Source organism: Vanacampus margaritifer, chromosome 13 (assembly GCF_051991255.1).
Source record: "Vanacampus margaritifer isolate UIUO_Vmar chromosome 13, RoL_Vmar_1.0, whole genome shotgun sequence".
NCBI lineage: Eukaryota > Metazoa > Chordata > Actinopteri > Syngnathiformes > Syngnathidae > Vanacampus > Vanacampus margaritifer.
The window spans coordinates 6,473,710-6,486,573 of NC_135444.1; the positions used below are offsets into that span (position 1 = coordinate 6,473,710).

Below are 12,864 nucleotides of genomic sequence, written 5' to 3' on the forward strand. Positions count from 1 at the left end.
CTAAACAGTGCTTGGACTTGCAACAAAAATTCAGCAAGTGACATTTGTATCAATTCACATACTGTGCTTTAAAAAAAAGAAGGAAAAAATGGACAAAAATTACAAATATTTGAACTCATTCACTGCCATTGACGGCTATAAACGTAAAAAAATCTTTAGTTTAACTTTTTTTTCACTTTTGTTAACAAGAGTATGAAAACCTAGACATTTTTTTAAATAATCTTTTCTTTTTTTTAAAGAAAAGATCAGGCGATTAAATTCGTAAAAAAAATTGTAATTGTAATTAATCGCATGACTTCAATAGTTAACTCACGATTAATCACAAATGTTACCTATGTTCTAAATGTACAATAATTTTTGTCTAGGTTTTCATACTCTTGTTAACAAAAGTGAAGAGTTAAACTAATAGAAATAGTTCAAATGAATTTTTTACCTCTGTAGCCGTCAATGGCAGTGAATGAGTTAAAAAGCCGCTAGCAAGCTAGCAAATAGAGGACCAAAAATGCCCAAATAAACAAAAAATTAATAGATAAAAGTGAAAATACAAACTGATGTAAAAAATATCATTCAAAAATTACATTTAAATGGAAATAAAAACAAGTAAAATACAAAAAATAAAAACAAGATTCAAAAAGGTTTTTTTTGTGGATTTTATTTCCATTTATATTTATTTTTTTGTCATTCATTTATAAATTATATTTTTTGTATCCGTTTTCATTTTCACTTTTATTTTTTATTTTGGGCATTTTTAGTCCTCCATACTATAGTAGTATTTGCTACTGAAATGGGATGTAATAAAGCCTTAGTTGAAAAAGTAATACGTCCCGTTCATACGTTTGTCTTTTCACTGTCGCTGTTCAAGTCACATGACTGAGACGACTCAAATCAAGTCAAGTCGACAACACTCGAAAAAGTTAACAGAAGTGAAGCTTCATCTCCAGATTATTATGTCCAATAATGTGCTAATGACAACTTTATTTATTATAGAATAACTGCACTGTATGGCATTGGTTACTATATGATTGTTATTCTCATGCAGGCCATTTATTTTCAGCTGTAATACTTGTTGAAATGTGGAGTGTAGCTATTGGTGAGTGACTTTATTAATCATTGCTTTTATTTTGGTTCTTGATGGCTACTGGCACTAAAAAGGTTTGGGGACTGCTGCCTTGGTTTAAAAAAAAAAAAAAGGCGTGCTCAATGTGCATTGTTCGAATACCACTATTGTAGATATTTTATTTTTGGATTGATTCTTAGAAGCATTAATATTAATGTATGCAATTACAATGCCTTACGAGGTTAGTAGTAGTAGATACCAGTGCTCATTTTTGACAAGAAATTTAAATTTAGTTTTTGTTATAGTCTTTTGATGAAAATTAATTAAAGTTTTAGTCAGAATTTAGTCATCCTATTATATTTTAGTTTTAATCCACTTTTGGTTTACGAAATAAAGGGCAATTTTAGTCGGTTTTCCTTCAGCATACTTTTTTTTTTTTAATGTACAAAAAATTATAACAGAAGCAATTTAAAAAAAAAATAGAAATCTGTTTATCGAAATAAATAAATAAATGTGTTTTGAGTGCAAAAATTTGGATTTGATACTCTTTTCTACATCCACTCCAATCACCACCAATTCAATCAATCAAACATGTTGAGTTTAGTAAACCACAAACTCAAGGCCCGTGGGCCGGATCCTGTCATCCACCTCATTTTAGGTGGCCTGATAGTTTGCCAAAACTTTTCCCGTGGCTTCTGTTCAAAACGAGTTTCATCTTAAAACTGATCATGTTCAAATGCTGGGCCGGAAGTCAGATAATGGACAAGAAGTGTAACTGCCGCACGCTCCGGCGTCTGCAGTAATAACACACGGTTGCGTTTCCCTTCCTCCGCAGAAGCACGAGCGTCAGGCTCAGCAGCACTACCAGCAGCTGCAGAGGAAGAAGAGGGAGGAGGAGGAGAGGCAGAGGCAAGTGGAGCACATGGCCCGCCGAGAAAGGGACAGGGACGACAGCAGGGGCGACGCCTCCGGGGATCACCACCACGACAAAAGCCACGGCAGCAAATCGCGGTCCGGCGGAGGAGGCGGGTCGGACAAGCCCAAGAGGCCCAGCTCCCTGTTGGCTAACAACAACGTGATGAAGCTCAAACAGATCATACCGCTGCAGAGCAAATTCTCCTCAGGTGGCGCCCGTTCCCCGCAGTCGCCCACGGAAGCAAAGCTGCCAGGGTTCCTCAGCTTCAAATTCCTCAAATCGCCCGAGAATAAGAAGGAATCTGCGGCGGCGGCTAACGCCACCTCTGCCGCCAACGGTACGTCCACAACATCATCCTCATCATCAGGTAGCAGCTCACAGGAGCGTTCGCAGTCACCCAGCAAAGCCTTCAACCCTGGCAAATTGTTTAATTTTGGAAAGTCGGAAGCGGGGACATACATCAACGGGGCGCCACTTCCCAGATCTGGGGACGGATCATCATCACACATGTCAGAGAGACCGCCTTCCAGGTCTGACTTGAACGGCATTCCGGATGAAATCCCCTCACCTGGAGAGGAGGGGTCAGAAGACGGACATTCAAGTGAGCTGGATCTTCCTGGCCCAAAAGTCTAGTAGCTCCTTTGGTTTCACCTCAACAGAAGAACTAACGTGAGGAGACGTGTGGCAACTGCAGGCCCCGCCCACTCTGTTGTAGTACTTGAAGTTGAAATTGATTCCTGTTGTTTTTGGTTTTCCTGAGCAACAAAATCGGCTTGACCAGAACGTTGTTGACCCTCCTGTCACGCTACAACATACATACAGTACACACGCAATCATGTCTACAATACATCAAGAAATGCATGAGCTGCGTTTCTTCTATTTTTAAGCCTTCAAAGCAAAAAGCTGTGATTCTTAATTTCTTCCGTGGCCAATTAATTGTGAGCATCTTCCAATAGTTTGGAAGGGGGAAAAGATGAGAAAAAGGATCTTTAATTGTACTAAATAAGTGTTTCTTAGTCATCACAGATCAGTATTAGGCAACTGTCTTGTTTTTAACTGTGAAATATATGGCCCCTCTTTTTATGTGGAAAAAGAAAAGAAAAGCAATATTTAATCAGTCTTTTAATTTTGAGTAACTGCAGTTTCTATTGTGACACAACCACTCCGTTAGGAAGCATCCTTGATGAGTCCACAGGCTTTATTTTGAAAGTCCAGACGAGTAAGCTTTGTACACAGCTTCCCATCTGTGGCAATATGGGATGCCATTGAAACAACAGTCCTGCTGTCATTGTTTCTAAAAGGAGATATAAAGAGGCAAAAGAAAAAGATAAATGAAACACGGACAACTAGGAAGCGTGTAACTGGTAATGTGGAGCAAACATTTTTGACAGTCAAATGTGTTCAAACGTATTTGCAAAGTGCGTTCGAATGTATTGATAACATGTAGTCTACTCTAAATGCTAAAAACAGCATTTTCCCCATAATACCACGAGGTATTAATCTACGCATGCGCATATCCCCCGCGACATGATGGCAAAAATCGGAAAAATGACAAACGGAAATATTAATTAATTTTAATACTTTTAATTAATTAAAAACATTACTAATGAACAATTTGTGTTTACCTAATTTTCGAACATATTGGTATAATGTAGGCCAAATGGGACAAAAACAAAACAAAACAAAAACGTTTTTAACGTGCACATGCGCAACTTATTACCTACCCTGTGGAAGAAATGCGGTTTTTAGCATTTAGCCTACATTTTATCAATACGTTCGCAGTCTTCGCACGTACTACAGTCAAAAATATGTATTCCACGCTTCCGTAAGAACCTGAGCAAATGTTATAAGACGCAGTCCATAGACAGTAGACGACCTCTCACAGACAAATGGTTCGCAAATTCACACCGTCTAAACGCGCTTGACTAGTGATTGGTGAATTTAAGTTACTTTTGCACTAAACGCTACATTTCTCTGCAGGAGACAGCAGTCACACATTATGCACAGTACACGAGCAGAAATAGCGTAAATAGTTAATATTTATTTTTGTAAGGTGCTCTCGTGACGGGATTGCTTTATTAGTGCTAATTATTTTTAATTTTGACCAAAGTGGTATTTTTTCATATGAAACTGTTCATGTAATATAAATTAAATGCGGTTTAATTTTCCGTTCTGCACTTCTGCCAACGGATGGCGGCAGAAATGTTCTGTAACATGCAGAGCAGCATCTCAATCTGGTTGAGAGACATTACCTATGCATTCCCACGTCACTGACACTGATAAGGGTTATTGTTGTTTTTTGGCAATACATCCACTTGTCCCTCTGCGTCGTCTCGGCCATATTTGTCGTGCATCACGTCCACTTGTCAGTTTCCGCATCAGTAGAAGTGAACGCAGCTCGACTTCATCCTCAGATAACCTCACGTGATTCATTTTCAAGTTCAACCCAATGTGTTAACATTTAACGTTTTGTTTTTTGTTTTAGTGTCACAGTAGGTCCATTATAGCCCGTGCAGAAAGAAATACAAGTATGTAATAACGAGTTTTTGACGTATTGCAATAACGGAATAGAATATGTTATCAAACTATGTATTGTTTTCAAATATTAGATAATAATTATAATTACCGGGCTGGAGAAGTGTCAGTGTATGTTTTTCAGAGGAAGTGAAAAAATCAGGAAGGTGATGATGTGCTAGCTGGGCTGAGCTCAATAATTGCCTCCCCGAGCTAAAGAGAAAGTTTGAAAGCAGGGCTAACAAATGTGAGGAAATGATCCAGTTACTCGTGGAACACAAGTTTGGGGGTCACTATATTTTCAGGGAAATCACAAGTTCATACTGTACAGTAGATATTGATCACACTGACCACTTATTGTATTCATCATAGCCTTTTGCTGCAGAAACATCTACGCATTATTATAATGGGTGTTTACGTATTGGCTGTCTTAAACTAAACTTTGGAGAACTGTGGCATATTTCTTGGTTCACAAATGCATTGGTGTGTCAGAGAAGAACCTCAAAGAAGAACATTGGCACATTTGAAATGGTAGCGTGCAAATCAGCAGGTTAAAGACTGAGATTTCGTTAACATCTGGCTGTCAACATCACTACAAAAAACATAACACTATCGTCATCATCCATTGATGCCTCACATCATGAAGCTCTTCCAATGTACAAAACCTCTTTTGAAGACAACTGGGAAATTGGACTATTTATTTGTTTTAATTTATTTTGTCATATTTTTGTAAGATCAGGAAAAGTTGATAGTTAATAAAACTATTTCAAAAGCATTTCATGTGTTGTTAGTTGCTGTAGAATTGAATGACCCACAAATTGACATTCCACAACTTGAGAATTTGTTTAAAGCAATACTTGACAACAACAGTGTCTGTCCAGTTTTATTTCAGCAAAGCTAAAAAATAAAATAAAAATCTGACCTAACACATCAAACGGGGAAAAGGCTTCATGTGTTGTCGAACAGTCTTAGCAGAAGCATAACATGCTCTTATGCCTGAAACGGACAGGATATTTACACAACTGGTAGCGAGGTGACACACCACATTGTTTCAATTCTCATCACATACAACCTGTATACATATATATATATATCTTTATTCGGCATTGTATTGGACAACAAAAGAAACCATAGGAACATGTGATATGGACTGCATGCTAAATACAGAACCTCTTTTAACTCGCAGAATGGAACTACTAAAGCCACCAAAACGAAGGTGACGCCAGAACAAAACAGGATCCAAACCGTGACGACCAGTTCTAAGGCCTCTAAGGCTAACAATCCACAAATGACATGAGGGGGGGGGGGGGGGGGGTGTATGTGCAGATCACATCTATTCTGCACCGAGGCTGCTCTCTTTCAATTAACAGTTCTTACAATGAACCTAAATAAACTTAACAAGTGCATTAAATTAAATTATGGAATTGACATTCAAACAAAATGTAGCCTTTTTATTTCCCAGTCTCTTTTTGCTCAAACCAAGAAGTCAAATATGTTGTACAAGATCAGCCTCAGACGGTAGAAATGTGTTTGATATAGTTATATATATATAAAAAAAAAAAAAACACGCACACAGCCAAGCCTAAAGATGATGGATCGATACACTGCAAACACACCCGAGCGTGATGCTTCTACTTTGTGCTGTTCTTCACAGTGCATTCTTGCTTGTGTGGATTCCAACAGTGGGGAGAAAAGTCACCATTGTTACAGAGCGGCCAGTGAAACGGAGGAGGGGGCACTTATGCAGGCAGGAAGCGCGTTGCCATACTTAACCAACAAAAAAACCCCCACACTTTTTAAGACTGGACGTTTCAAGCCGCTTGCCAACCGTCAACATAATCCGTTAGCTCACATGTACGGCACGATACACACACACAGCTCAGCATGCATACAAACATACATGACACGGTACATATAAACGGCATATACAGCCCGGTCCGAAAAGGGTTCTCGTCACTTCTCAAAGTGGTTGCAAATCCATTCAAAGTGCCGGCTTCCTTTCCTCCTCAACGAGTTGCGCGCGGGGCCCCGCTTAAGGGAGGTACGGGCCCTCGCCACGCAACCGAGGCCACAAGCTGTCACCCTTTTGCTTTACATTTGTTTTGATTGGCTATGCCCTGCACACACAGACACACACGCGCGCACACACACCCACACACACTTATGAGTCTTCATTCATTTCTTGGCTGTCTGTCCGGGCGATCTTTCGTGGTGGCGCCGGGCTGTCCCCCTCCCCTTGTTCTTGTTCCCGTTTCTTCGCTGCATTCTGGACATCGAAAGGGGAACGGTTAGCGACGGCGCATCAACGGAAGGAAACGGCGTCCAAGCGTGCTCACCTCTTTGTCCCACTGATGATGGAGGTAGCGCAGGAGGATGTTAGTTTTCTCTGTGACGATAACTGGGGCAAAAACACAGCGAGAAAAATGTCACTGGCACACACAAGAGCCACTGCAAATTCATCGCAAGGTGGCTCATAGGTTACGCAAATCGACCTTTGGCCCCAGATAGTTCAAGTATCTTGGATTAGATGCAAACATGAACCTGTTCAAATATCTGAAAGCCAAACAATGCCGGTGTTTGCCTAAATTCCACTTCCAGACTGTCTTGACTTTTTTTTAACCTCCACCTGACAACTTGGTCTAAACTAATTGGAAAAATCAAGAAAAAAAAAGAAAATATTTTATTTCTCAACAATACTGCTCTTCCCATGATTTTTTTTTTTTTTTTAACAAACACAAACAATAAAATAATCTATATTAGAAAAAAAATATCAGATTTATTATTAGGGATGGCCAAGTACCAATAGCAGGTATCAATTAGGGGTGTGCCCAAAAATAATCGATTCTCATTTAGTACAATTCAGAATCGATTTCAAATGTCCCAAAATGGATTTTATTTAAATTATTTTATACTGTCTTGTCTTTGTTTGCGTGTGCCCTTTATTGGGAGCGCTATTCATTTGGCCACTTAGGGGCAGTGTGGTTCCACACGGTCTGATACACTGTTAATTTGTAGCCACATTAGAGAATAGAAGGAAAAAGTCACGATCAAGTTATTCCAATAAAAGTTGTTTTCTTGCAGCGTGGAGCCGTTCTTTTGAGTGATAAAAGTGCAGCGAGTAGCGCTTTAGTTAGCATTAGAGAGTCCGACTGGAGTAGATCATTACGATTCCATGAACATCTATAAATTGAAGCAAAAATCATTGTCAATCAAATCATTTAAAAAAAAAAAAAAAAAAAAAAATCGTTCTTTAATCGAAAATCGATTCTGAATCGAATCGCACACCCAAAATTCGGAATCGAATCGTGAGACATTCAAAGATTCTGACCCCTATTATCAATATCTCCTTTCAAGGTATCGAGCACCGTCAAAGGCTGCCGATGCCAGTAACCGAGACCAGTGACTCACACCCTCATGTGGCTGTTCACTATCAGGAAGTAAATGGCATGCATGGCTGATAGAACCTTTTCCTAAGTGAACTACATCCATGTCCATCCTCTCACATGCCCTTTAAGAGGCAATTTCTATAACATTTGGATGAAGGCTTAGAGTCCATTATTAGTGTGTTGCTACCAACATAAGACGTTCATTTGCCAACTCACTTTGGGTGGTTTGAAGATGTTCTCCATTACGGTTTTTCATGCATATAGTTATGTTACACATTGAATGTTTTCATAAACTGAGAAAATGTGGTTACTATTTAGTAAATTTGTACTGTCTAGTTTTCCTGCTGAATGCAAATGCAAGCAACATAGCGCTTTTACTTCATTGTGTGTTATGATAGTATGTTTCCTAGACGGTATATTTAATAGGGGTGGGAATCTTTGAATGTCTCACAATTCAATTCAATTACGATTTTTGGGTCTGCGATTCGATTCAGAATCGATTTTTGATTAAGAATGTTTTTTTTTTTTTTTATTCAAAATGATTTGATTGACAATGATTTTTGCTTCAATCTATAGATGTGCAAGGAATTGTAATGATCTACTCCAGTCTGACACGCAAATGCCAATTAGTGCGCTACTCGCGGCACTTTTGTCAATCAAAAGAACGGCTCCACGCTGGAAAAAAAAACCTTTTATTGGAATAACTGGATTGTGACTTTTTCCTTCTACGCTCTAATGTGGCTACAACTTAACAGTGTATTAGACCACGTGAAACCACACTGCCACTCAGTGGCCAAACAAGTGAACAGCGCTCCAAATAAAGGCACACACAGACATAGGCATGACAGTATAAAATTATTTAAATAAAATCAATTTTGGGACATTTAAAATCGATTCTGAATTGTAGTAAATGAGAATCGCGATTCTTATGAGAATAGATTTTTGGGCACACCCCTAATATTTAATTATATTTTATCTTTACTCCATTCATCCAATATTTGTCTTACTTTGAGTAGGTTTGTGCTTCAATTTATTTTGAAGAAAGACTACATCTCAGGTGGTTTATTTTGCAATTTCATTAACTTGCTACAAATGAAGCTTAAATCAGAGTGTGAGTTATGTTTTATTTTGAATTTAAGTTTTTTTCTATTACAGAGTGACTGCTGCCTTTTGTAAGAAATAAACAAAATGGCTTTCTTTTAAAAATATCTATCATTGATTTAATGGAAATGTTAAAAATACTAGTGGTATTGGTTACTTGGTATCGGTATTGGTGCATAGTTGAGTACTCATATTGCATCTGTCTGGGGGTAAAAAAAAAGTGATATCAAACATGCCTATATATTATAGATAAATGTTTTGGTGTTATAGTTTAGGCTTACACAAATACAGGTAAACAAACCATAAGTTAACATGAAAGACAGTTTAGTTATCTACTTCAAGTTCAATTACAGCTGGTAACTTACTTAAGCCTCGTTTCCATGACCGGTCTCTACTCTACTCTACTCTACTCTACTCTACTCTACTCTACTCTACTCTACTCTACTCTACTCTACTCTACTCTACTCTACTCTACTCTACTCTACTCTACTCTACACCAACAAATCTACCTGTCTCTACTCTTTAACTAATTTTTCTGGTACCTGCTCCTTTGCGGTTCAAAAAAAAAAAAAAAAAGTAGCCCAGTTCCAAAAGGTGCCGTAATCATTTTGGAGGCCAACGATTGGTGCGAGACATGTCGTCACCCATGTGCAGCTGCGCAAACCACCACCCCGGGAAAACCGCCGCCATTAACGACGAAGAGAGGACAACAATGGCTGAAATATTCATTCGATGTCTTCTGGCTGAAATAAACGGCCACAAACCAAGCAACGGCTTTTTGGTGTAATGCAGAGCAGAGTAGAGACGATATCGTCGGTGGAAACGAACGAGGCTTAAAATCCTTTTGACTTGCAGTCTTTTAAGCTTTTGCCATTCACTATGACGACATGACAGAATTGTACCAAACAAGTGTGGTTGGTGTAAGTCATAAATCTGATTATAGCAAAGAAATCTGTCTCTTTATCACTTCAACTTTTCATGTTTCATCAGCATATCATGAACCAATAATATGTAAACATGCACTTGTTAACCACTGCACTTATCTAGACTAGACATATACATAAAACACATATAACAAAAATAAAGCCTTCCAACTAAAATGAAGCAGAGCAGAGTCCTCCCAATCACCACATTTGAGATTTGGAAATGGCCCTTTACTACTTGCAATGTTGAATTCAATTAACTGTTCAGCCTTAGAAAAATCTAACAAAATAAAGAGTGAACTGAATGTACAAAATCATTACACAAGTGTAAGTCCAGTCCACAGAATACAATAGCAAGTTTTGTTATTGAACCCGTTTGTGCTTTAATTCCAGATGTTTCTCCAAGAGACTGCTACTTACTAGTGTTAATTTTGTCAACAAAAACTAAACAAAAATAATTTTGTCAACACACATTTTTCACCGGACTAAAACTAGACTAGACTAAAAGCCTCATTAATAAACAATAACCGAGACTAAATCAGTATATATTTTCGTTGACTGATGAAGACGAGACGAAAATGTACTTTACTTGATTAAAAAATGGACATTTTAGTTATAACAAAAACGAGACAAATATTATATGATTTTGTAAAAATCTTGTCTCGTCGAATCTGTCATGTCTGTGACACTGTCATGTGACACACAGTGACACATCCCCTTTCAAATCTGCAGCTAGCAAGTGCAACATGCACAAACTCATGGGACAGACTGGAGGTGGATTCACAGTGAAGGTAAAAAAAAAAAAAGGGAATTACAATTATAATTTAACAATCCAATAATAATAAAGCGACTGCTAACTAATGCTGGCTAATTTACTAGCTCATGGCATGGAGCCGTAGTGGCCAGTGTAATTGTGTGAAATTGTTTTTCATCAAAAAGATCTGGCTAAAACATTGAGTTTTTGTTGACTAAAGCTAGACGAATAAAATTCTGTTTTCTTGGACTAAAATAAAGACTAAAATGTTAGATTTATAGTCGACTAAAAATTGACTAAATGAAGATGAGATGAGGTTGACTAACTAAAAACTACCAAGCATGACAAATTGGACTAAAACTGAGACCAAAATAAAAAAAACACTACTACTCACTCTGTTCTGAAGGGTATTCCCGTGTTGGAAGATAGACAGAGGGCCTCCGATTCTGCATAGGAGAGCAAAAAGAATTCACTTTATTAAGCAAAAAATATTTTGGTTGCTGAAGAGAGAAGAGAAACAGCGCCAATGTGAAGTACTTACGGATGCTTTACAAACGGAGTCTGCATGAAACCTGCTGAAGTTGCTTTTATTGTAGACGGGAAGCCCTTTTAGGAAATCTGCCTGTGGATGGAGGCAAAATTAGACGACTGCTTTTTTCCAACCATTTTAAAGCCGATTCTTGGACACTTTGCGATATGTTGTATCGCCATGGCATGTCAACGTGAGAACACGTCGCTCTCCTACCCATCCCAAAACATAAATTGCAACTAATCATTTCAATTTCCTACTTCAACAGAGTGCATGATGATGCCGGCGGATTGACCTCAGTGATGAGAATAATGACGTGCTACAGAAGTACCAGCATCTAGCCGACTAGCGGCTATCGGTTTGTTAACGTGACCCCTGCGCTAATGACAGCAGCTCTGCATTGGTACGTAGATACCTTCTCCATGACAGTGGTCCACCTAAAATCCAACGTCGAGGCCGACCGTTGATCTTGTTGCAGACGCCGCCGCGCACGTCGTGATAGCGGCCAGGCAAGCAGGCAGTCGGGCGGGCGAGCAATATGTTTATGACTATGTTAACGATAGCCGTGCTAACTCACGGAATTGGACACCGTACGGCTCGTCTGTCGGGTGGCGCCGGCCACACAAACACAAACCTCGCACTCAAATCACTATTTTCATTCTATATTCAATTACACGTAGAACTATATTGCTCCGAACAACACTCCGGCTTGACATTGCATAAATTAGCAAAGCTGGTTATTCGGGAGATCCACGGTTAGCATGATGGCATCGCTGCTTCTTAAGACCGCGCCCCGGAAACGCTCATGCCCATTAAAGGTCCTGCTACCTTTGGGGTTGAGCCCTCTAGCGTCTGGAGGTCCAATTACAACTAGGCTACTACTCGTGGTACGGTGAGCAAATTCATTTCAACTACAATTTGTAATTAACACGGTGATTTTTTTTATAGGCTCAGGATACCTAAGTTCTGACATTTTTTTAATAGCTCACGAATGTTAAAAAAATAAATAGAAATAAATATGCTAACTCAAATATAAATTTAATTAAACATTTCCGACAATATATTTAAAAGAAAAAGACCAAGACAGCCTCTTGTATGTTTATCAAGTTCCAAACTAGTTATTGTATGCTGAAATGCCAACATTTTAAGCAAACACATATGACTGTGGATGACATACAATAGCTGTTCTTTTTCATAGTCCCTCCATCCATTTTCTATACTGCTTATCCTCTCTCAGGTCACAGGTGAGTTTGAGCCTATACATATGGAGTATTTGTCGCGTGAAAGATGAATAAAGGTCACTAAGTATTGTGTAATGAAAAGTAAACCACAATTCTCAAACGACTGTTCGACTTTCTTCTTCTGCAGTCCATCAATACTCAAGTAAATTCATTTAAAATTAACCCTAAAAAAGCTACGTATGATATTGACAAAAATGAAAACGAAAAACTTTTTTTGGGGGGCTGTACTGGTTTCAGTTAGTTCTTAAAGCTATAACAACCTTTCCACACACATATCTAAAATTAAGTATTTTTTATTGTTATTTATATTGTGCACACGAGTGAAAAACTTGTTTCACAAATAAATGTTTATTAGTACTGTGTAGCTAACAGTAGTCTGCTGTTTGCGTCAGTAGAGGGCGCTCTTCCCTTCTGAATCCAACCAGGAGATTATAGCTGTTCGA

At 38.5% G+C, this 12,864-nt stretch overlaps 2 protein-coding genes across 3 annotated transcripts in view; one reads left to right on the forward strand and one right to left on the reverse strand.

Annotated features, from left to right (window-relative positions):
* Positions 1 to 5,262, forward strand: part of ano8b (anoctamin 8b) — a 41,541-nt gene extending 36,279 nt beyond the window's left edge. For both annotated transcript variants that reach the window (XM_077584258.1, XM_077584260.1), the window contains one exon: positions 1,893 to 5,262. In XM_077584258.1, the coding sequence (XP_077440384.1) occupies positions 1,893 to 2,606 (714 nt within the window). In that variant the 3' untranslated portion in view covers positions 2,607 to 5,262. The remainder of the gene's footprint in view (positions 1 to 1,892) is intronic.
* A 95-nt stretch (positions 5,263 to 5,357) lies between these two features.
* Positions 5,358 to 11,990, reverse strand: dda1 (DET1 and DDB1 associated 1). Its single transcript, XM_077584261.1, has 5 exons — positions 11,596 to 11,990; positions 11,193 to 11,273; positions 11,046 to 11,097; positions 6,824 to 6,885; positions 5,358 to 6,753 (listed from the first exon to the last, which is right to left on the reverse strand). The coding sequence occupies exons 1-5, from the start codon at positions 11,602 to 11,604 to the stop codon at positions 6,649 to 6,651; spliced, it is 309 nt and encodes a 102-aa protein (XP_077440387.1). The 5' UTR covers positions 11,605 to 11,990; the 3' UTR covers positions 5,358 to 6,648.
* Positions 11,991 to 12,864: the final 874 nt, after the last annotated feature.